Source organism: Coregonus lavaretus, assembly GCF_964263955.1.
Source record: "Coregonus lavaretus genome assembly, contig: HAP1_SCAFFOLD_4543, whole genome shotgun sequence".
In the NCBI taxonomy this organism is placed as follows: domain Eukaryota; kingdom Metazoa; phylum Chordata; class Actinopteri; order Salmoniformes; family Salmonidae; genus Coregonus; species Coregonus lavaretus.
The window spans coordinates 1-25142 of record NW_028157779.1 but is presented as its reverse complement, the minus strand read 5'-3'; the positions used below and the strand labels follow the sequence as shown (position 1 = coordinate 25142).

Sequence of the window (25142 nt, the reverse complement as noted above, 5' to 3'; positions counted from 1 at the left end):
TCACTCATTGCCTGCATCCACTCTCTCCTCCGTTGCCGTGGGAGGCTCCTGGGAGCGGTGCATGCAGTGGCCCAGTGAATGACGTGTGGCTGAGCGGGAGGGCCGGGTGAAGCAGGAAGTAAGAGACTGGGAGTTACAATCACACGCTGCATCCTGGGACAGGGAGGAGACAGTAAATAGTTATGTTATAATGCCATCCAATGAAAGACAGAGCTGCTCAAATAATATGCTTGGATATGATGTCCTGTATGTGTGTGTGTGTGTGGGACCTACCTCCATGCTGGAGCTCAAGGTCAGGTCCCTGGCAGTGGGGTCATTAGCAGTGGCCCCCAGCTCCTCCCTGGGCATCTGTCTCATGAACCTCTTGTTGACGATCTTGGTGATGCTGTCGTTCCCCACCAGCGAAGCCCCAGAGAGGAATTCAGGCTTGGGCTCATCCATGGCCCCCACCTCCCTCTGCCCCCTCTCCCCTCCCCCGGGCATGGTCGTTCCGGTCCGGCCGCACACGTTCCTGAAAAACTCCTGGAAGGGGCCGTATTTCTGGGCTCCGGTGTCTGGTCCAGGGCCAGAGGGCTTCCCTGCTGCCTGGCGGGCTGGGCTGGCCCCTGGCTCACTCTTCCACAGGGACTCCATGCTGCCTGAGTGTTCCACCACGCTGAACAGGCTGGACAGGCCGTCATTGAGGCCGCTGAGCACGGGGCTGTCCCTGGTGGTGGTGGAACGGGCCCAGGCCGAGCCGCTGGAGGTCGAGGACCGCTGGTGCAGGTTCCACAGGCTGCGGTCTCTGGAGGAAGCCGAGGACAATCCTCCTCCGTCCAGCTTGGAGGATGAGGCGGAAACGCGTCGCTGCAGCTTGGGAGAGCCGTACTTGGGAGAGCAGCAGGGCCTGTCGATGCGGCTGTGCACCTTATCCAGTGACGAGGAGATGTGGCGCGAGCGGGCCGAGGCCAGTGAAGACGAGGACCGGGGGGACCAGGAGGATTTGGTGTGGAAGCCCCCCACCCCCCGAGACCCGAGCCCGTCCGTCTGCAGTCCCACAGTCACAAACTGGGCCGTCTGGGTGGAGCGGCTAGACATCCCCACCGTCTGGCTGCTCGCATCCTTGCTGCACTTCCTCTCCAGAGAGCTGGAGCGGATGGCCTGGCGCACGCAGTTGGTCATCTCCTTCATGTCGTCCGAGAGGTTGGCAGAGATCTCCAGGCCGTGGAAGGGCACTACCCCTGCGCCCCCGCTGCTGTTCTCCAGAAGGTCCCTGTGCTGCTTGGACAGAGAGCTCAACCACTGGTCATAGGACGAAGAGGAGGAGGCAGAGGAGGAGGGAGATTGGCCCTCCAGGGCCCCAGGGTCTGAGGGAGTTGAAGCCCGAGATAGGTGGCCTTGCTGGGCTTGAGGTTTGTCCTGCTTCTCCTTGGCCAGCCGGCTCTCCATACGGCGCATGGTGGGGGGGCTGTAGTAGATGCGGATGCCGGTCTTGTCGGGGGCCGTGTAGCTCCTCTGGATGCTCTCCAGGTCCAGGAAACTGCTGGGGGAGCTGGGGCAGTCCCACGTCTTGAAGGGGGCATCGCCCTGCTCCATCAGAGCCATCTCATTGGTCAGGTACTTCCAGTTCTTCCTGGTGAGGTCACCCAGGTCTGTGTGGGCTAGAAAGGCAGGGGCCTGGATGTTGGGCTGGTCCTTCTCTCCCTCCTCATTGGCTGTCCCGTTGACCTCCTGACCCGGAAGGAAAGGACAGGCCTCCAGCAGACCCTCCAACATGGACGGGACAGACTTGGTCCTGATAGAAGAAAAATGATATTCTTTTTCAGCTATGACTATTAATTTTTCATTTGAAATAGTGCTTTTTGTACAAATGTTACCTTGATAAATTGGTTCCATTTGTAACAGCGTCCGGTGCAGTTTCTCTTTCGGGGGTGGTTTTGTCGTGCAGAGACTGTAAGGGAGAGAAACAAGGAGCCATTTTTAGTTGCCTGTCCAACCAGTCCGGTAGTTTTTATCGGCAGTGTTTAATGGAGGACATGAGGAGGATGTGGCCGTCATCTAGGAGATACAGTATTTCTCCCTTGCTGTCCATGTAGTGACGCTGACTCAGGAGCTTTCAGGTCACAGGGAGATGAGCTCACACACACACATACACATTTCCTCTCAGAGGGGGAGAGAGGAGAGAGGAAAGAGGAGAAGGGGGGAGGGAGAGGAGGAAGGATGGGGGTGGTTGAAATGAATCCTACAGTACGTGACTGCTGTTCACTTCATGAAGGAATTTTTGTATTTTGATGCACAATGCAAATGTGACTTTAACTGACACAGAAGCAACAGTAGGGCTACGACAGACAGGAGAAAAGACATGTCCTATTGTGTGCTTGGCCTCAGTGCTATGTTTCCTGTGCCGTTTTCTAACACAATAAGTATTGGAGTGAGAGAGAGACCTATTTTCCAAGACCAGCCAGTCAGTTTGGGACAGACTGGATGCCAGCCAGACAGACACAGGTAATGGGGCCAGTCAGACTAACCCACACACACACACCCTCCAGTGTGGTCTGGCCATGCAGCAGACACACTCATGTTCAGCAGCATGTTGTCTCTCCTTGCATTCCTCTACTGGCCAGTTATCCCTAACCCCTCTATGGAAAACACTAGACCACTAGTTACAGAGTACAGTACTGCATACAAGCCAACTATGTCATGTCCAATGTCCTACCAGTGACATTAACCTCCCATTCCACCCCAACAAAAGACCACACTGAGGAAAAAATAAGCAAAAGATGATGAGGAGGAGGAAGGAGGAAAATTAGGAGTGTCACTAGATGCCACATGGGTAGCTAGTGTCACTCAGTACTCACTACATGGCTAAGCTACACTACTAGACCATGCTATTGTAGAATGGAGTGCAGAGCAGAATAGAAGCTTATCAGGACTGAGGTGGTCTCTCCTATCATAGCTACGCAGATGACACACAATTCATTTTCTCCTTTCCCCCTTCTGATAACCAGGTGGCGAATCGCATCTCTGCATGTCTGGCAGACATATCAGTGTGGGTGTCGGATCACCACCTCAAGCTGAACCTCGGCAAGACGGAGCTGCTCTTCCTCCCGGCGAAGGACTGCCCGCTCCATGATCTCACCATCACGGTTGACAACTCCATTGTGTCCTCCTCCCAGAGTGCAAAGAACCTTGGCGTGACCCTGGACAACACCCTGTCGTTCTCCGCTAACATCAAAGCGGTGAACCAATCCTGCAGGTTCATGCTCTACAACATTCGCAGAGTACGACCCTACCTTACACAGAAAGCGGCACAGGTCCTAATCCAGGCACTTGTCATCTCCCGTCTGGATTACTGCAACTCGCTGTTGGCTGGGCTCCCTGCCTGTGCCATTAAACCCCTACAACTTATCCAGAACGCTGCAGCCCGTCTGGTGTTCGACCTTCCCATGTTCTCTCATGTCACCCCGCTCCTCCGCACACTCCACTGGCTTCCAGTTGAGGCTTGCATCTACTACAAGACCATGGTGCTTGCCTACGGAGCTGTGAGTGGAACGGCACCTCCTTACCTTCAGGCTCTGATCAGACCCTACACCCAAACGAGGGCACTACGTTCATCCACCTCTGGCCTGCTAGCTCCCCTACCTCTACGGAAGCACAGTTCCCGCTCAGCCCAGTCAAAGCTATTTGCTGCTCTGGCACCCCAATGGTGGAACAAGCTCCCCCACGACGCCAGGACAGCGGAGTCACTGACCACCTTCCGGAGACACTTGAAACCCTACCTCTTTAAGGAATACCTGGAATAGTATAAAGTAATCCTTCTACCCCCCCCCCCCCCCCCCCCCCCCATAAAAAACAACAACTATCATAAGTTGAATGCTCCAATTTGTAAGTCGCTCTGGATCAGAGCGTCTGCTAAATGATGTAAATGTAAATGTAATCCAGTTACCATCTTGCACTGTAGCCTCTGCTCCCACTGGCCCCTCTCCTGACTGAAATGCTCTAGGAGCTCCAGCTTCTCGCGGTTCCAGTTCCTCTCGCCCATCTGCAGCTGCTTGGTCAGGTCCATGACGGCGGCGTATGAGTCGGCAAGGAGGTGCTGGTGCTCCTCACGCTCCCTCTTCAGCGCCACCTTCAGCTCGGGAGGTCCTTGGAGGTCCTTCTCCCCCCCGGCTAGGTCAGCCTTGCCCACCTTGCTCTCCAGCTTTTGCGGAGGGTGACAGAGAGAGAGGAGGGGAGGAGAGGTTGGTGAGGCTGGTGATCATGTGACACTATGGGGGATGTAGTGCAGGCCATAACAAGTTCTTGTTCCATGCATGTTTGAGCAGCTAAATTACATTTATATGTGTTGATGTAATACCAAAAGTAATGAATACCCAAATGCTCAACAAACACATCCTACACTGTCTCCCTGATTAACACACCAGATCCATTTATTTCATTTTCCTTTCTTTTTTTCCATCTCTGAGAACACTAAAATGTTTATCTGAAGATCTAAACAGACTTTATTTGCTTTTAAGTATTCCTCCCTCTATAAAACGAGACGTGGAGCGAGGCACTTAATGAGAAAGCCCTATAAATAAAGAACAGCAGCAGATGCTTCTCGTGTGTGTGTGTGTGTGTGTGTGTGTGTGTGTGTGTTACTTTTAAGTAATCCTTCCCTTGTTTTTAAGGTGTAAGAGAAAACCTGTAAACTCCTCTTATCAGTCACATTAAAAGACAACAGCTAAAGACGCCCGCTACATTTCTCCCTCCTATATCCCTCCTCTCTCCGCCTCTCCCTCCTCTCCAATCCCCCCATTAGAATGAATCAAGCAGTGCTTCAAAGCTGAGGCGATTGCTCTTTATTTCTTTTACGAGTCCGTCTCATTTTTTTTTTCTCGTATTACAACTCACAGCTTTCGGGGGAGGGAGCCCCATCAATCGCCATGGTGCCGGAGGATGACTGCAGGTTCCAGCCTTATATGGTGCTAATGGAGGAGTCTGGGTGGCCTATCAGACGAATATCCCTAATGAGTTTTATTGGTGAGGCGTTGCGGGGTGGTGACTTAATGGTTGTCTGGAGGTTTATAGCACAGAGAAAGACATTTGCTCTGAACACTCCCAATTCACCCAAGATTCCCCCCAAAACCACTGAAGACAGACAAGAGTCCCAAATGGCACTATGTTTTAGTGCACTACTTTTGACCAGGGCCCACATGGGTCTCAAAATTCAAAATTAGATAGTGCACTATATAGGGAATAGGGTGCCATTTGTGACGCATCTGTAGGCATTACGCCTTAAGACTGGTTACACAGTGTAACAGCTGCTGGTGCCATGCCACATTGCCAGGATGCCATCCTACTGATATGATTGGCTGAGCAGAGCAGGAAGAGATTGGACCCAGCTGTGCCATCCAGTTCCTTCCTGGGCACCAGCACAGTGGGTTTACACAATACAAGGGCACAGTAACAGCGTAGTTTATAGGGGTGAAGGGGTAAAGGGGGCACAGTAACATTGTGTGTGTGTGTGTGTGAGTGTGTGTGTGTGTGTGTGTGTGTGTGTGTGTGTGTGTGTGTGTGTGTGTGTGTGTGTGTGTGTGTGTGTGTGTGTGTGTGTGTGTGTGTGTGTGTGTGTGTGTGTGTGTGTGTGTGTGTGTGTGTGTGTGTGTGTGTGTGTGTGTGTGTGTGTGTGTGGCTTGCATACTCCGGTGCGTGCATGACTCTCAGGGTGGGGCAGCAGATGATGAATGAGTTTCTTTAAATATACAGAAAAGCAAAATGAATCAAGCTCTGATTATGCCATAAAGGTTAGTCAGTAAATCTGATCTAATACATTGGCGGTCACGAGTCATGACCACAGTCAAATTCCACGTGACCATTTAGTCATGGTAACTAGGCTTTTCCAAGCTCTGATGCTGCTGATGGTGATTATTAGCCTACCAAACTTGCTAACTGCCTGGTACTCAGCACTCTATTGTCTCTCTAATCACTCAATGCAAATATAATCGAATATCTAATCAAACACTTCATGAGAGCCCATGAGCTCATGTTGCGCAACATTTCTATAGGCTATGCAATTGCGTGAGAAAACAGAGTTTTAAAAAGAGGAGGATCCCATCAGCTTTCTATATTATAGGCCTACTATATTTATTTCTCAATTTTCCTAATATTAAGCACATATAAGGCATCCAGGCTCTGTCGTAGCCGGCCGCGACCGGGAGACCCATGGGGCGGCGCACAATTGGCCCAGCGTCGTCCAGGGTAGGGGAGGGAATGGCCAGCAGGGATGTAGCTCAGTTGGTAGAGCATGGCGTTTGCAACGCCAGGGTTGTGGGTTCGATTCCCACGGGGGGCCAGTATGAAAAAATAAAAAATAAAAATAATAATAATATATATATATATGCACTCACTAACTGTAAGTCGCTCTGGATAAGAGCGTCTGCTAAATGACTAAAATGTAAATGTATAAAAAATAAAAATATATAAAAAGCACATTGCTTCTCTTTACAACAGGAGTATAGCCTACCTGGCTGGCATGAAAATGAACCATGGGAAAAGCGTCCTCCTTTCGCTATTTAAGTGCATACATGACGTATTTTTTCCCCATGCCCCTGTTTCAAGACAGGTGCATGATAATGGTCCATTCTAAATCAAAACAAATTTCACACATAGTATTTAATATATGTAAAGACAAGATTAAATCAAGAATAGTCTGATGGGTGACAATTTTAGCCTATGAATTGTGAATGATACATTAATCCGCTTTACAACCGGTGTAGAGCCTAACTGGCATACATAGGTGGCGTGTGAGTTTCAAGTTTGGGGAAGATAATTTTCATCATAAAAATGCACCTTTATAATAAAGGATTACATGCATAATCGCATTTGCGGTCTCTTTTGAGAATGGTGTTTTCCCGCTAATTGATTGCATTTTGGAACATTCACGCTTATAGCCAGCCTAATGCTGTGTGCGCATTGCTGCACTTATAATGGGGCGGCAGGTAGCTTAGTGGTTAAGAGCGTTGTACCAGTAACCGAAAGCCGACTAGGTGAAAAATCTGTCGATGTGCCCTTGAGCAAGGCACTTACCCCTAATTGCTCCTGTAAGTCGCTCTGGATAAGAGCGTCTGCTAAATGACCAATTAATTTTTTTATTTATAATGTAAAGAAATATCCTAATAGTTTATCAACATTTTAAGCTAAATGTTCTGATCTGTTGCATCAGCCTCATTGGCTTTAAACGTTTTTTTTTATACTAGTGGTTGTATTAATTTAGGATCTATCGCATCCCACAACTGTCCCAAACTATGTTTGGAATATTTATTTCTCGCACAGGACAAGTTGACCAATTACGGCCACACAAAGGGGATGCCGCCAGGAAATTCGAGGCATTATCAAGTGCTTGTCAAATTGTGAATGAGAGACTGATGAAGTGTGTGCGGCCTGCAACTTTTTTCAAACCATCATTAGTCGCGTCATGCAGCCTTAGAATGTATTAAAAATCTAAACATATAGCCCAACGTTTGTATCACAACTAAAGTTGCATAAATAACTCTAAATTAAGAATATAGGAGGACCTGTTTCTTTGTTAACTGCTCAACACAGAATGGCCGCATGTGCGCACTCCCTCAAATCATTTGGAGAAAATATTATTTATATTTTATTCAGCTATGTTCAATTGTATTCTTCATACTATAAGATAATATAAAATAATGCCACTGAATTCTAAGCAGATCTTGTCTGCTAGTGTAGCCCACAGCCATATGGCATAGCCAGATCAGGGCCTAACATAAGGACAACTCAGAGTATGCTATTCTGTCCTTCTGAAATAGACTACATTCTTCAAATCATGTTTCTTTAGACCTGTCTAAAATAAATAATGGATTTATTGTGAAGGTGTTGGCTATATTACATGGATTTATTAGACTTCTTAAAATGTAGATGTTCCAAAGGTCTGCATCAGTGGCTTGTAGGCTATGCGTGGAAGCCAGGAGATGCTAAATGTGTTTATGTAGTGGTGTAAAGTACTTAAGTAAAAATACTTTAAAGTACTACATAAGTCGTTTTTGGAGGTATCTGTACTTTTACTTCACTACATTCCTGAATAAAATAATGTACTTTTTACTCCATACATTTTCCCTAAGACCCAAATGTACTCGTTACATTTGGAATACTTAGCAGGTCAGGAAAATGGTCCAATTCACACACTTATCACTAAACACAAATGCTTAGTTTGTAAATGATGTCTGAGTGTTGGAGTGTGCCCCTGGCTACCTGTAAATGATGTCTGAGTGTTGGAGTGTTCCCCTGGCTACCTGTAAATGATGTCTGAGTGTTGGAGTGTGCCCCTGGCTACCTGTAAATGATGTCTGAGTGTTGGAGTGTGCCCCTGGCTATCTGTAAATGATGTCTGAGTGTTGGAGTGTGCCCCTGGCTACCTGTAAATGATGTCTGAGTGTTGGAGTGTGCCCCTGGCTACCTGTAAATGATGTCTGAGTGTTGGAGTGTGCCCCTGGCTACCTGTAAATGATGTCTGAGTGTTGGAGTGTGCCCCTGGCTACCTGTAAATGATGTCTGAGTGTTGGAGTGTGCCCCTGGCTACCTGTAAATGATGTCTGAGTGTTGGAGTGTGCCCCTGGCTACCTGTACATGATGTCTGAGTGTTGGAGTGTGCCCCTGGCTATCTGTAAATGATGTCTGAGTGTTGGAGTGTGCCCCTGGCTACCTGTAAATTATGTCTGAGTGTTGGAGTGTTCCCCTGGCTACCTGTAAATGATGTCTGAGTGTTGGAGTGTGCCCCTGGCTACCTGTAAATGATGTCTGAGTGTTGGAGTGTGCCCCTGGCTATCTGTAAATGATGTCTGAGTGTTGGAGTGTGTCCCTGGCTACCTGTAAATGATGTCTGAGTGTTGGGAGTGTGCCCCTGGCTACCTGTAAATGATGTCTGAGTGTTGGAGTGTGCCCCTGGCTACCTGTAAATGATGTCTGAGTGTTGGAGTGTGCCCCTGGCTACCTGTAAATGATGTCTGAGTGTTGGAGTGTGCCCCTGGCTACCTGTACATGATGTCTGAGTGTTGGAGTGTGCCCCTGGCTATCTGTAAATGATGTCTGAGTGTTGGAGTGTGCCCCTGGCTACCTGTAAATGATGTCTGAGTGTTGGAGTGTGCCCCTGGCTACCTGTAAATGATGTCTGAGTGTTGGAGTGTGCCCCTGGCTACCTGTAAATGATGTCTGAGTGTTGGAGTGTGCCCCTGGCTACCTGTACATGATGTCTGAGTGTTGGAGTGTGCCCCTGGCTATCTGTAAATGATGTCTGAGTGTTGGAGTGTGCCCCTGGCTACCTGTAAATGATGTCTGAGTGTTGGAGTGTGCCCCTGGCTACCTGTAAATGATGTCTGAGTGTTGGAGTGTGCCCCTGGCTATTCGTATATAAAAAAATATATTTTTTATTGTGCCGTCTGGTTTGCTTAATATAAGGAATTTGAAATGATTTATACATTTACTTTTGATACTTAAGTATATTTAAAGCCAAATACTTTTAGACTTTTACTCAAGTAGTATTTTACTGGGTGACTTTCACTTTTACTTCAGTCATTTTCTGTTTAGGTATATTTACTTTTACTCAACTATGACAATTGGGTACTTTTTCCCAAACAGTGTTTATGTTAATTAACGGTCAATTACCGTGAGACTGGCAGTTATTTGCTTGACAATCACCTGCTGACAAAATTTAATGACTGCCACAGCCCTAGCGGTGGCTGTTTTAATTTCCAATTTGGTGTGGAGTCACCTGTCAGACCTTTCAGATGACAAATTATCCCAGACTGGGGGAAAGAGAGTCAACGCTTTGATTATGGCCATGGTTCATACAGGTGACGCCATTTTAAAGTGTTTCAACTGAATTACTACATTGTCATCTGGGTCTTCTGGTGATACACAAACAAAAGACAAATCAGGACTCTAACCCGGGGCAAAATCTAGACTTGAGCCAAGGCTACAGACTGGGCCATGCTCCTACAGTCCATGTAGGGCCTTCTTTCATCAGGATATATACATGAAAAAAAAAGAAGTTAGTTGTGTCCAGTTTAATAAAGGTCTAGAACTATAGCACAAGAAGCCCCTTTTCCTCTCTCCTTAACCCTTATTTTCCCTCCCTCTCTCCCTCTCACCCTGACACACAACACATTACTACTGCCAGGGAGGAGAGAGACAGAAGCCTCTACGGTGGATACAGGAGGAGGAAGGAGGGGGGAGGGATGAACGAAAAAGCCTGGTCCAGCCCACTCCTCCTTGGTTTTAAATTGTGACCCAGTTATGGTGTTGAGTAGCTGTGGTGGCGCCGCCAGGACAGGGATCCCCATGGCACAGTGCTGCTCTCAGGGCAGGCAACCATTTAGCTATGCCCTTACAGACACATGGAGGAGGGACTGCAGAGGGAGGGAACAGTCTGACAGGACCAAGGAAACATGCTTCAAACTCTCTCTGTGTCTACTGTATCTCTCTCTCTCGCCCTCTGTTTATCCCCCCCTCTCTCTCATTATTCCTCTCCATCCCTTCCTCTCTTAATTATTTTTCTCTATTTCACCTTCTCTTTCCCCCCTGGTCTGATAATATATATATATTATCTTGGTGTAATGCAGTGGCCTGTCTCAAAGCCTGTTCATTTAAGTCATTACGGAGGCTGCTGTTATGAAAACGTCTCAGGCTGGCAGTCGTCTTTATATTAAACTCATCTCTCACTGCCAGTTACCCTCTATCTATCTATCTATCTATCTATCTATCTATCTATCTATCTATCTATCTATCTATCTATCTATCTATCTATCTATCTATCACACACACACACACACACACACACACACACACACACACACACACACACACACACACACACACACACACACACACACACACACACACACACACACACACACACACACACACACACAAACACACACACACACACACACACACACACACACACACACACACACACACACACACACACACACACACACACACACACACACACAAAGTGAACGGAGGTCTGGGGGAAAAGCAGACGGCCAGACTAAACCACAGATAGATTGGCACAAATCCACCACCTCAGGATATCAGCAGTTTCAAGCCATTTGTCAACATGAGTATTGGTGATTAAATGAATACCCAGTGACTGATTCATACTTCTGATCATCTGTAACATAGCTCTCCGCACCTCGACAACCTTTCTCAGAGTAAAATGTAACAAATGACAGGTCATGTCATCCTTTATGAATGGGTAACGTGATCTTTGTACAGCTTCAGGGGGTGCTCTCCTGCATGCTGAATGAAGACCTTTATTTAAACTAGAAAACCTCACTTAATGGTCATACAATCAATGGCTTTGGCCCAGACATCCAGGTAGCCAAAAGAAGAAACGATTGGGGCCCAGTAGCTATAGCATGTCTGACTGATCAGGCAAGAGTCTACTCTAAAGTATTTACGCTACCTCCAAGTAGGGAAAGATCATAACCCTGGTGGCCAGGGTCCTATTATCAGTCCTCTCTCTCCAGTAGTCTGTGTGATACCTGGGTGGTATAAGGGCTAATGTATTACCCTCTCAGGGATGCTTTATGCTAAGCCTCTTAGATAATGGTCAGGCAGGGACTGTGACTCATGTGAAATTCATTGGTCTGTAAGCTACATAATAGCCTGGCCTCTGAACTAGCCAAATAACACCTGATGGTGGAAGGTTTTTAGCTGGTTTTAGATAAACTATGGGTTTGAAACTATAACTATACGACAGAGGGTTTCTATACCATGTCAGCCATATTGACTGTACCCTTAAGGGTGAAGTCAAATTTCCATTCTAATAATTATATTTCTATGCTAGTTGCTTCCTTCTAGGTGGTGTGGTCTTACCTGGGAGATGAGGCTCTTGAGCTCTGTCCTCTCCACTTCCCAGGAGGCCTTAGCACGGGCAAACTGCTGGGTCAGTTCCTGAGAGCCCTGACGCTCCTCTCGCAGCTCCCCGCTCAGATCCTGGAGCGCTCCCTTCAGGTCTGCCAGAGTGCTGCTCACGCCGCTCGTCTAGGGCACAGACAGGATGGAGAATCAGTGAATGACCTCTCAATGTCATAGAGAGGAACATGACATTTGAGAAGATCTCCATGTCATTCATTTGATCAATAACTGCTGTTTCCTGTGTATTGTTAGGGTTGTTTTCAGTAGACACTAAACAGAAAGAACTGGCTGAAACCCGAGAGGAACTACCTGAACTTGTCCAATAACAAAGGCTTGTTTTCGTTTTCTGTAGCAACATTCTTTTGCAACGGTGTGCACTAATGAATATGACCCAGGTGTGACCTGTTCCTGTACCTGTTTGTAGCTCTTCTCCAGCACACAGAGCTCCTTGGAGATGGTGGGGCAGAGGGGCTGCTCCTCTGCGGCGGTCATCTTGTTGTCTCCCTGGTGAGGGTGTGCGGCCAGACTCTCCTCCTCCAGCAGCAGGTACAGGTCCTTCAGACTGTTCACCTGTAGGGACACACAGCAAATTATTAGTCAGCCAGTCAGTCAGTCAGCCAGTCTGCTTCTTCAACAGCTAAAAATCTAATCAACCAATCAAAGTACCATGCCACAGCTAAGTGGCTGATTCAAAGAGAGAGGGTGGCCAGTCAGTCCTGTACCTCCAAGACATCCTTGGCCTCCGTGTCCAGCTTGCGTCCCAGCCGCCACTGTTTGAGGAAGCAGCGCAGCTTGAGGCTGAGCAGCAGCAGGGTCTGCTTGAGCTGCTGGGACTCCTGCAACATCAGGTTCCTCTCCTGGCTCCAGAACTTCTGCTGTAGCCGTGTCTGCAGACTCAGACTCTGTAGCTGGAAGTCCCTCCGCGTCAGGGCCTTCTGGTGCTCCTCCTGCAACTGGAGATAGAGGGAGAGACACACACACATAGAGAGAGAGAGGGGACAGGCCAGTCAGTGGGCTACAGGGGCTCACAGTGCCAGTGTTGTTATGATAAGGGATTAGGTGCAGCACCGTTTGCTTTAGCTGTTTGCTAAGTGGGTGCATGCATGTATATAATAAACTGTTGTTGTTGTACATATCATAGTAGTGATACCATACTGTTCTCAGGTGCGGTGCATACTCTGTATTAGCATTGACAAGATGTTACAGTAACAACGCTCTGTGTGGTTTAGAAGGGTTTGGCTGTAGTCAGTGTCGTGTACATAGTTATATAACAGTTTTATCTCTATGGTTGTGTACCTGTGTGAATGTCTGTGAGCTGCTGTGGGTGGGGTCTCTGTGAGCCTGTCTCTCTACTGTCAGTTCCTCCTGCATCCCGCGAGCATTCTCCCTCGCCTCCCACAGAAGAGCCTGCAGCTCACTGATCTGCTGAGGGAGGGAGGGAGCAAGTGAGAAGGAGAGAGAGAGAGAGAGAGAGAGAGAGTGGGAGGGAGAGAGAGAGAGAGAGAGAGAAGTACACCATTATAGCTAGAGTACAATACACTCTGCAATGCTACATCACCCTGTAAAGTGTAAAGCACACCACACCACTTCCCACAACTGAAAAATATCCTCCATTGACAATAACTCAACTCCAAACAGAGAACAACAATCCCAACCTTATGTTACACAGTTAAAGACATACAGCACACTCACACACCCACACTGGGCCCCATGGTCCAATAAACACACCATTAGCGCTAACCCACGAACTGCTCATCAAATGGCCTCCGTGTCACGTTCGCTTAAGGAGGAGGACCAATGCGCAGCGTTGAGTGCGTACATATTATTTATTAAACAGATCACCCGATCAAAACAACGAACGAAACGTGAAGTCCTTCGATACACACAAACCAAAAGGAACAAGAAACCACAACACAAAGTGAAAAGACCGATAGTTAAATATGGCTCCCAATCAGAGACAACCAGCTGACACTCGTTGCCTCTGATTGGGAGTCACTCAGGCCAACATAGATATACAAAACATAGACTTACACACCCTGGCTCAACATAACATAGTCCCCAGAGCCAGGGCGTGACAGTACCCCCCCCCAAAGGCGCGGACTCCGGCCGCGCCAAACAACCACAACAGGGGAGGGACCGGGTGGGCACTCCGCCTCGGCGGCGGATCCGGCTCCGGACATGACCCAGGCACGGGTTGTGCTGGACTGACGACACACACCCCTGGCTTGATGCGTGGAGGAGGAACGGGCCGGACCGGGCTGACGAAGCGCACCCCTGACTTGGTGCGGGGAGCAGGAATGAGCCGGACCGGGCTGACGACGCGCACCACTGACCTGGTGCGGGGAGCTTGGATGGGCCGGACTGGGCTGGCGACGCGCACCACAGACTTGGTGCGGAGAGCAGGAACGGGCCGGACAGGGCTGACGAAACGCACCATAGACTTGGTGCGGAGAGCAGGCACGGGCCGTGCCGGACTGACGACGCACACCACTGGCTTGGTGCGGGAAGCTTGGATGGGCCGGACTGGGCTGGCGACGTGCACCACAGACTTGGTGCGGAGAGCAGGAATGGGCCGGACCGGGCTGGCGACGCGCACCACCGACTTGGTACGGAGAGCAGGAACGGGCCGGACAGGGCTGACGACGCGCACCACAGGCTCGGTGCGAGAGGCAGGAACAGGCCGAACCGTACTGGGGACACACGCCACTGGCCCTATGCAGGGATCAGGAACGGGCCGGACCGGACTGGTAATACACCCCAGTACCTCTCGCCGTGCCTCCACACTTTCCCTCTCCTCTGTGACCAGTGGCCCCCTTAACCTGGCGGCCTCCTCTTCACACCCGCTGGACCGCTCCATCGCGGCCTCCTGCTGCCCCGTCGTCCACGTCGTGAGCCCCCCCCTAAAAATTTTCTGGGGTTCTCTCCTCCCCGTGGACCAGGCCTCCCTAGCTCTCGCCAGACTCTCGATCCATTGCTTCATAGACCAGCCTCTCTCCTCTTCACTTAGCGTGGCCCAGCCGAAACTCCTACTCCCCTGATCCAAGGTCCATCCACTCTCCTCCTCACGCTGCTTGGTCCTGTCTTGGTGGTTTCTTCTGTCACGTTCGCTTAAGGAGGAGGACCAATGCGCAGCGTTGAGTGCGTACATATTATTTATTAAACAGATCACCCGATCAAAACAACGAACGAAACGTGAAGTCCTTCGATACACACAAACCAAAAGGAACAAGAAACCACAACACAAAGTGAAAAGACCGATAGTTAAATATGGCTCCCAATCAGAGACAACCAGCTGACACTCGTTGCCTCTGATTGGGAGTCACTCAGGCCAACATAGATATACAAAACATAGACTTACACACCCTGGCTCAACATAACATAGTCCCCAGAGCCAGGGCGTGACACTCCGTTCTAACGACAGGCACAAGACCAGCCACTCAAGCTTTTCATTATCACTCAGCGCCCAACATTTGTATTTTCTCGCCAATTAGACCAAGTGTGTAGAATTTGATAAGGTGGGACATTGGGGGTGTTCTGTGGAAGACTGAAATACCCAGAGGGGCATTAATTACTCTGAAGGTTTGAAAATGAACATGATTCCATTCTCCAATGTCCACTGTGTCATAATGTTCCATGCATATCTGTGTTTAAATGGCGCTTTAAGACTACTGGTTGCTGCTGTGTTTCGAGGTACAATGACAACCTTTATGTTTTGTCTCAAGATTCTCTGAGGGCTTTGACAGATACAGTGGGGGAAAAAAGTATTTAGTCAGCCACCAATTGTGCAAGTTCTCCCACTTAAAAAGATGAGAGAGGCCTGTAATTTTCATCATAGGTACACGTCAACTATGACAGACAAATTGAGAAAGAAAAATCCTGAAAATCCTATTGTAGGATTTTTAATGAATTTATTTGTAAATTATGGTGGAAAATAAGTATTTGGTCATCTACAAACAAGCAAGATTTCTGGCTCTCACAGACCTGTAACTTCTTCTTTAAGAGGCTCCTCTGTCCTCCACTCGTTACCTGTATTAATGGCACCTGTTTGAACTTGTTATCAGTATAAAAGACACCTGTCCACAACCTCAAACAGTCACACTCCAAACTCCACTATGGCCAAGACCAAAGAGCTGTCAAAGGACACCAGAAACAAAATTGTAGACCTGCACCAGGCTGAGAAGACTGCATCTGCAATAAGTAAGCAGCTTGGTTTGAAGAAATCAACTGTGGGAGCAATTATTAGGAAATGGAAGACATACAAGACCACTGATAATCTCCCTCGATCTGGGGCTCCACGCAAGATCTCACCCCGTGGGGTCAAAATGATCACAAGAACGGTGAGAAAAAATCCCAGAACCACACGGGGGGACCTAGTGAATGACCTGCAGAGAGCTGGGACCAAAGTAACAAAGCCTACCATCAGTAACACACTACGCCGCCAGGGACTCAAATCCTGCAGTGCAAGACGTGTCCCCCTGCTTAAGCCAGTACATGTCCAGGCCCGTCTGAAGTTTGCTAGAGTGCATTTGGATGATCCAGAAGAGGATTGGGAGAATGTCGTATGGTCAGATGAAACCAAAATATAACTTTTTGGTAAAAACTCAACTCGTCGTGTTTGGAGGACAAAGAATGCTGAGTTGCATCCAAAGAACACCATACCTACTGTGAAGCATGGGGGTGGAAACATCATGCTTTGGGGCTGTTTTTCTGCAAAGGGACCAGGACGACTGATCCGTGTAAAGGAAAGAATGAATGGGGCCATGTATCGTGAGATTTTGAGTGAAAACCTCCTTCCATCAGCAAGGGCATTGAAGATGAAACGTAGCTGGGTCTTTCAGCATGACAATGATCCCAAACACACCGCCCGGGCAATGAAGGAGTGGCTTCGTAAGAAGCATTTCAAGGTCCTGGAGTGGCCTAGCCAGTCTCTAGATCTCAACCCCATAGAAAATCTTTGGAGGGAGTTGAAAGTCCGTGTTGCCCAGCGACAGCCCCAAAACATCACTGCTCTAGAGGAGATCTGCATGGAGGAATGGGCCAAAATACCAGCAACAGTGTGTGAAAACCTTGTGAAGACTTACAGAAAACGTTTGACCTGTGTCATTGCCAACAAAGGGTATATAACAAAGTATTGAGAAACTTTTGTTATTGACCAAACACTTATTTTCCACCATAATTTGCAAATAAATTCATTAAAAATCCTACAATGTGATTTTCTGGATTTTTTTTTCTCATTTTGTCTGTCATAGTTGACGTGTACCTATGATGTAAATTACAGGCCTCTCTCATCTTTTTAAGTGGGAGAACTTGCACAATTGGTGGCTGACTAAATACTTTTTCTCCCCCACTGTAAGTGAAAATACAATGTCATTTATTTTCATGTTAGCTTATTTAGACGTTGCATTGCTGGAATCATTGTTTTTGTTGTTGTACAATTTCACCAACCATTATTCTTTGGGAAAAAAGAAAGTTGCACACTCAATATCTACTCACAATCTACTACAATCTACTTGGTTATCTACTAGGGATAACCAACGTTTTGGCAGTGTGCCCTCTCAATAACTCTACCCTCACTGTGTATTCTGAGAGAGTCCCAGCCAGTGCAAGTCCCAATTGCACTATGACACTGTAGCTCACTATTACTCAGCGAGTCACAAATTGATTTGCAGCAGATTTTTTGTATAATTTACACCGTAGCCCACTTCTGCATTTCTCTCCCTTTCTCCTTCTCCTCAGCAGCCTCTGCAAGTGACTTCTGACACCCTCATTTTCTCACCAAAGGGATCCAAGGAGTAAGAGTGAGGGCAGCTCAATTTCAGCTGCTAAACCTTTCAATTTCCTCCCATTCCAATGCATATTCGCCTCGTAGACCATAACAATTGTATAAAAGGCTTACATTCCCGAGCCAAGCCTTAGACGCAGACTCCATGCACATAAATGGATAACCTGCTGTCAGTTTCCAATGCCCTTCACAGCATTATGTCGGTCTTACTGTCCTGCAGAAGAATATTCTATTTAAGTTGCTTTCTGAGCAGGATATAGTACCCTATTTCTAACATTACAGAGTTACTCTGAAAGGATTGGTTGGTGGTAATGGACACAAGAGGCACCACTCAGTGGGGAGAGACCATGGCCGTATTCATTAGGTACTAAACAGAAGAAAACTGACTAAAACGGGGTGGGACTACCTGCACAACATTTTGAAACTATGTTCCCTAATGAATAGGACACAGAACACAGTCACCCTGATGGACTCCTGGTTCCCACCAACACTCCCACATCCATGTCCATACATCAGCCCTGTCATGCTTCTATCGACCGACCCTGTCTCTACAGACAGACAGAGCACTCAGGCAGTCTGCGTGTGATAACATCGCCTGGAGTGGGGCCAAGGTGTTACTGCCTGCCCTATCCCCTGTCCTTTCCTCCTTCCCTCGCCGGACCCGGTCCTGATCTCCCCTGTCCTGGCAGCCTAATCATTGATCACTGAGAGGGGAGAGGAGCAGGGTGGATGATGATGTGTAGAAGCCAACAGTAGTTTGTGATGCAGTGATTACTGAGGAGAGACACAGGGTGAATTATTAGGCCTACTTATTTCAAACACGTGCCCCGTGGGCCAAAAGTCGCCCACAAGCTGATTTAATGTGGCCCGCTCAATGCTGTCATAGTTAATTGCCTACTATGATTATATAATTATATATTTCAAGAATGTGTTTTAATTCAGGAGATACAGAGAAATCAACTGAGTTATTGAACCTTTAATAACCAGCCTATTGACAGCAACAATGAGGTTCTCTAGTTCTCACATTTAGGAAGTGTGTGTTCAGATGACTAACTGATTATGTGCTACAGTACAGCCCAGAGAGAAACCTTCCCTTTCATGACTCCCACATTATAAAACGAACATTGTATATCCTGTAACAGGAGAGTGGGCTGTGGCGATTGTGTTTCTCTCTGCTCTATTCATCGCTTCTGCAGATGCCCCCTCCCTCACAGTCCAGGTTTCCAAGGAGACCTGCTACGGAAAGGTCAAACGAACACTGAGCAGCAGACACTTCCTCTTCTCACTTCAAGAGCTGATGTCATTGTGTTTACTGCAGCAGCAGTGTGATTCCAGCCTGATTCACCCACTATCTATCACATGAAAGAACGAGGGAAGAGAGCCTAAAGACATGTTTGGGCCATCAAGGAGTGCACAGTGTCTGTGTGTGTTTGTGCATGCATGCGTGTATTTTGACTATTCTATAGCAGTGACCTACCAGGGCTGTTTCCGTCTCCTGTGTTTCCTGGTTCTTGTTGCTGTCAGTGTGGCTGTCACCCTCCTCCTCCTCCTGACCTTTCACCTCGTGCTCTGATTGGTCCCTAAAGTCAGGCTGCTGCATGCATGGGCAAGTTAATGAAAACAAATAAAAAGATAGGAAGAGGAACAGAGGAAAGGGAAGGAAGAGGATGAGGGGAGACATATGGTAGGGATGGAGGGCATCCAAAACAAAACAATACAACCAAAATGGAAGATCCGTAAGACACATTGAAAAAAAAAAATTAACCTCACAGGACAAAGAAAAGTATGTAAAGGAAAAACAGCTTTGTCAGAGTGGCGTAGGACAGAGTGGAGAACAGAACCAAAACAATGATGAGAAGTAGGAGCGACGGCTGGAGGGTTGGGGGAGGAGGGGGGGAGTGAAGGAGAGTAAGAGGAGAGAGTAGGAGAGGGGATTAAAATAATCAAAAGAGTGAGAGAAGAGAGAGGAAAAAGAGGAAAGGGAAACAAGTGCAGAAAGTGGCGGTCATGGTGCCCATGCAGTGAGAGGGGGGAGAAGGAGGGACGTGGTGAGAGAGGGAGGGACGGGGTGAGAGAGGGAGGGACGGGTTGAGAGGGAGTGAGAGAGGGAGGGACGGGGAGAGGGAGGGACGGGGAGAGAGAGGACGGGACGGGGAGAGAGAAGGAGGGACAGGGTGAGAGAGGGAGGGACGGGGTGAGAGAGGGAGGGACGGGGAGAGAGAGTACGGGACGGGGAGAGAGAAGGAGGGACGGGGTGAGAGAGGGAGTGACGGGGTGAGAGAGGGAGGGACGGGGGGAGAGCGGATGGGGTTGGGACTCAGTAGGCCTCTAATGGAGCTTAACTCTAAGCATAGAACCAACTTTACTAGAGTGCATTTACATGGAAATGTGCGAATTGTCTTTTGATGTGTGTAAATAGATTGTGGTTTATGGTTTCTATGATTTCTTTATCATTCTAGTTGTCATGCAGCACAGTGGTGGCTCCATTTGAGCCCTGAGCTCTATGTAGCATCTATAACAGGTTATAAGGCATCAAAGCAGCATGCGTGTCATGTCATGTGTGCCGGCAGCATTCTGTGCCAGGGAGAAACCATAGTGTGAGCTGGGAAGGGGGGGAGTATTAGCCATACCGTGGTTCAAAGAGCAAACGGAACAGAAATAATAGACTTACTACAAAAAAGGAGCATAAAAAAGAAAAGGAAAGAAACATAATCAATAATAAATGAGTGGTGGGAAGAGGAGGAGGGTGTTCATTCTTACCTTCTGCTCTGCAGTGATCTCACCCGCCTGGTCGTCTGGAGGGCAGGGGTGTGAGGCAGAGGGTGCATCCGTCACGGAGTCTCCAGCTTCGGACAGTAGAGGCAGGGGCGATGTCCCCTCCACCTGCTCTCTCCCAGGAGGGGCGCTGCCGAGGCTCTCCACTCGCTTCACGAAGGCCTGGAGCTGGGTGTGCAGCGCTCGCAGCCTGCCCGTCAGAGCCTCCACCAGGGGCAGGTCCTGGAGCTCAGAGGGTTGGGCCTGCTGGCTCTTCTCTGGGACACAGGGCTCTGCAGCCTCCCCGGAGGAGGTGGAGGAGATCTTGCGGTAGAGGGAGGGGCAGTTGGAGTCGGAAGCGGTCAGCAGCTGGATGGCTGTAGAGATGAGGCGGGCCTGGTCCCTCATGGCCAGCAGGGCCTCATGGTCCTTCAGCCCCAGGGGGACGTTACCGTGCAGGTGAAAGGGAACCCCCGTGGACGTCTTCTTCTCCCTCTCCTCCAGGGGCTCGTTCTCCCCTCCGATGGGGCCTTCACGGCGCGCTTGGCTGGGGAGGCACTCGGCCGAGTCCCCTGCCTCAGCGTCGGTCTCCAGGGCTGGCCTAGAAGAGCTGTGGCAGGAGGCCAGGTCGCAGCGCTGCAGGTTGGAAAGCAACACACGGTTCTCGTACTGGAGCTTCTTCACCTTGCCGCTCAGCTCCCCGATCTGGAGCCTGGCGGCCTGCAGCAGCTCCTCCTGGGGTGCCTCGGTGCTGATGAGAGCCCCCCCACCATGACCGTCCTCCAGGAGAGAGATGGATGAGGAGTCGTTCTGGTCTGGGTCCAACGCCAGCGGCAGCTCCGACTTGTAGCGGTTGATCTCGTTCATCAGCAGCTTGTTCTGCTCCTCCATCTCCAGCAGCGAGCGCCGCAGCAGCTCTGCCTCCTCCTCCACAAACTGCAGGTGCCTCTGGATCTCCATCACATTCTCCAGACCTCCTCCTCCAGGGCCTCCCATGCCTCCGACCCCCAGCCCTGGTGGCAGCTCCTGGCCCTTCATGTCGTCCATCTCGGCCCGCAGGCCACGGTTCTCCACCTCCAGTTCCACGATGCGCCGGCTCAGCAGGTTGGCTTCCTCCTCCACCAGCTTCAGGTGAACTCTAACCTCGGCCTCGCGGGTGTGGGGCGAGTCGTTCACCTCCTCCACGGTGAGCGAGGCGTCCACGTCGCCGTAGACCGAGCGGTACTTGGCCAGCTCCTCCCGCATGGCCTCGCTGTCCTTGGCCATCTTGGTCAGCTTCTTGCACATGAGCGCTGACTCCTCCTTGGCAAAATGGAGCTGGCACTTAAGGTCAGAGTTGTCCTCCTGCTGGCCACAGAGAGGCACAGAGACAGGCTGTTAGGAACACTGACAACACACTGACTCACTCACACAAACACACAATGACAATATATCCTCTCACATATCACAGAGAGAGAGACAGAGAGAGAAAGATAGTGAGGCCAAAACGACAAATTAAAAAAAGCTAATTGTGCGGGAGTTTTTTTTCTATTAACATGTTAAAATCTGTCAAATTCTTCATAATAGCTTGAACTCATTCGCCATCCTCATGGTAACCCCATCAAATATTTAGACCAATGCAAAGCTATGGATTTTTTGGGGCAAAGTGGGATAGGTCGATGCAACACTGGGGAGTCATGCATACTACAAGCATAGTCTCCCGAGTGGCACAGTGGTCTAAGGCACTGCATCGCAGTGCAAGCTGTGCCACTAGAGATCCTGGTTCGAATCCAGGCTCTGTCGTAGCCGGCCGCGACCGGGAGACCCATGGGGCGGCGCGCACAATTGGCCCAGCGTCGTCCAGGGTAGGGGAGGGATTTGGCCGGCAGGGGATGTAGCTCAGTTGGTAGAGCATGGCGTTTGCAACGCCAGGGTTGTGGGTTCGATAAAATAATGTATGCACTAACTGTAAGTCGCTCTGGATAAGAGCGTCTGCTAAATGACTAAAATGTAATGTAAATGTACTATATTACCGTGTAATGTGTGCTAGCTGGGGGCATTGAGGTACATTGGTGTATTTATAACAGACAGAAGCCATTTTGAATATTAAACGCACATTTATTTTGCAGAGGGTATTACTCAGATTCCCTCTATTATTTAACCAATTGACTCAAAATGGTCCAGGCCCATGAAATAATGTGTTGTGTACTTTATTGGTGATGGGGCTATTTCCCAGAACATTAAACACCATTTATGGTATGTGGCAGTGGCACTCCAATAATATGATATTAAGCATTAACCTCATCCCCACAGAAACAGAAGAAGAGAGAGCGAGAGCGAGAGCGAGAGATAGATAGAGATAGAGATAGAGATAGAGATAGAGATAGAGATAGATAGAGATAGAGATAGAGATAGAGATAGAGATAGAGAGAGAGAGAGAGAGAGAGAGAGAGAGAGAGAGAGAGAAGAGAGAGAGAGAGAGAGAGAGAGAGAGAGAGTGAGAGAGAGAGAGAGAGAGAGAGAGAGAGAGAGAGAGAGAAAGACAACACTGGACAGTATGGAACACAAATCCTTTACTATCTCATCCTGGAATATAGAAGGTCTGCCTTTGGACTAAAGAGCAGGAACCCAGACTTCACCAAATAAATTGGCATCCTACAAGAAACATGGTATAGAGGAGATGGACCCACTAGTTGCCCTCTAGGTTACAGTGAGCTGTTAGTCCCATACACCAAACTACCAGCTGTGAAACAAGAAAAAAGACTCAGGGGGTATGCTAATTTGGTATAGAGAATACCTAACCCACTCTATTAAATTAATCAAAACAGGAACATTTTAGATTTGGGTAGAAATAAATAAGGAAGTAATCTCAATAGAGAAAAATATCCTCCTGTATTCTACCTACAGTGCCTTCGGAAAGTATTTAGACCCCTTGACTTTTTCCACATTTTGTTAGGTTTGTTAGGCCTTTTTCTAAAATTGATTCAATTGTTTTTTTCCCCTCATCAATCTACACACAATACCCTTTACTCAGTACATTGTTGAAGCACCTTTGACAGCGGTTACAGCCTCAAGTCTTCTTGGGTATGACGTTACAAGCTTGGCACACCTGTATTTGGGGAGTTTCTCCCATTCTTCTCTGCAGATCCTCTCAAGCTCTGTCAGGTTGGATGGGGAGCGTTGCTGCACAGCTATTTTCAGGTCTCTCCAGAGATGTTCGATCGGGTTCAAGTCCGGGCTCTGCTTGGGCTACTCAAGACATTCAGAGACTTGTCTTGGCTGTGTGCTTAGGGTCAATGTCCTGTTGAAAGGTGAACCTTCGTCCCAGTCTGAGGTCCTGAGCGTTCTGGAGCAGGATTTCATCAAGGATTTCTCTGTACTTTGCTCCGTTCATCTTTTTCTCGATCCTGACTAATCTCCCTGCCGCTGAAAAACATCCCCACAGCATGTAGCTGCCACCACCATGCTTCACCGTAGGGATGGTGCCAGGTTTCACCCAGATGCGACGCTTGGTATTGAGGTCATAGAGTTCAATCTTGGTTTCATCAGACCAGAGAATCTTGTTTCTCATGGTCTGAGAGTACTTTAGGTGCCTTTTGGCAAACTCCAAGCAGGCTGTCATGTGCCTTTTACTAAGGAGTGGCTTCCGTCTGGCCACTCTACCATAACGGCCTGATTGGTGGAGTGCTACAGAGATGGTTGTCCTTCTGGAAGGTTCTCCCATCTCCACAGTGGAACTCTGGAGCTCTGTCAGAGTGACCATCGGGTTCTTGGTCACCTCCCTGACCAAGGCCCTTTTCCCCCTATTGCTCAGTTTGGCCGGGCGGCCAGCTCTAGGAAGATTCTTGGTGGTTCCAAACTTCTTCCATTTAAGTGTTCTTGAGGATCTTCAATGCTGCAGAAATGTTTTGGTACCCTTCCCCAGTTTTGTGCCTCGACACAATCCTGTCTCGGAGCTCTACGGACTGTCAACTGTGGGACCTTATATAGACAGGTGTATGCCTTTCTAAATCATGTCCAATCAATTGAATTTACCACAGGTGGACTCCAATCAAGTTGTAGAAACATCTCAAGGATGATCAATGGAAACAGGATGCACCGAGCTCAATTTCGAGTCTCATGGCAAAGGGTCTGAATACTTATGTAAATAAGGTATTTCAGTTTTTTATTTTTTATAATTTTGCAAATATTTATTTAAATACAACTGTTTTCGCTTTGTCATTTTGGGGTATTGTGCGTAGATTGATGAGGATTTTTTTTTATTGAATCCATTTTAGAATAAGGCTGAGGTAAGAATCAGAGGTGAGTGTCTGGAGACAAAATGCTGCAGCTGCAGTTTGTTTCTTTGGTTGATTCGTTTGTAAATCTATATGAGATTTTCCCTTTGGCTGTTCAATGTAGAAAAAATGGAAGGTCTCTGTTGGTCTAAGTTACCTGGACAGACGGCTTCTTCTCTGGCTTGTTGTTTGGCCGAGCGCCTCTCTTCTTCAGAGAGTTCTGGAAATAGAGAGAAACACATAAAATTGACAATAATTAGTATCAATCAATCAATCAATGAAATTAGATTTCCATAGCCCTTTAAATAACATTTGTCACAAAGTGCTTTTACAGTAACCCAACCTAATGTTAGGCCCTAGACCCCCAAAGAGCTAGCAGCAGCACATTGGCCAAGGTGTTATACAACATAATAATAATACCACCATGAGTCTATAACCCTTCTCCCCTT

The 25142-nt window shown here is 48.3% G+C and overlaps 1 protein-coding gene across 1 annotated transcript; it reads right to left on the bottom strand.

The window, feature by feature from the left end:
- On the bottom strand, positions 1 to 24913 carry LOC311124946 (microtubule cross-linking factor 2-like; the record flags this gene model as incomplete). Its single annotated transcript, XM_084199040.1, has 11 exons — positions 1 to 153; positions 274 to 1774; positions 1857 to 1930; positions 3926 to 4180; positions 11860 to 12027; positions 12316 to 12471; positions 12624 to 12854; positions 13198 to 13326; positions 19161 to 19277; positions 20444 to 21784; positions 24851 to 24913. Coding segments are annotated over 11 exons (4188 nt in total), but the record flags the coding sequence as incomplete, so codon positions are not given.
- Positions 24914 to 25142: the final 229 nt, after the last annotated feature.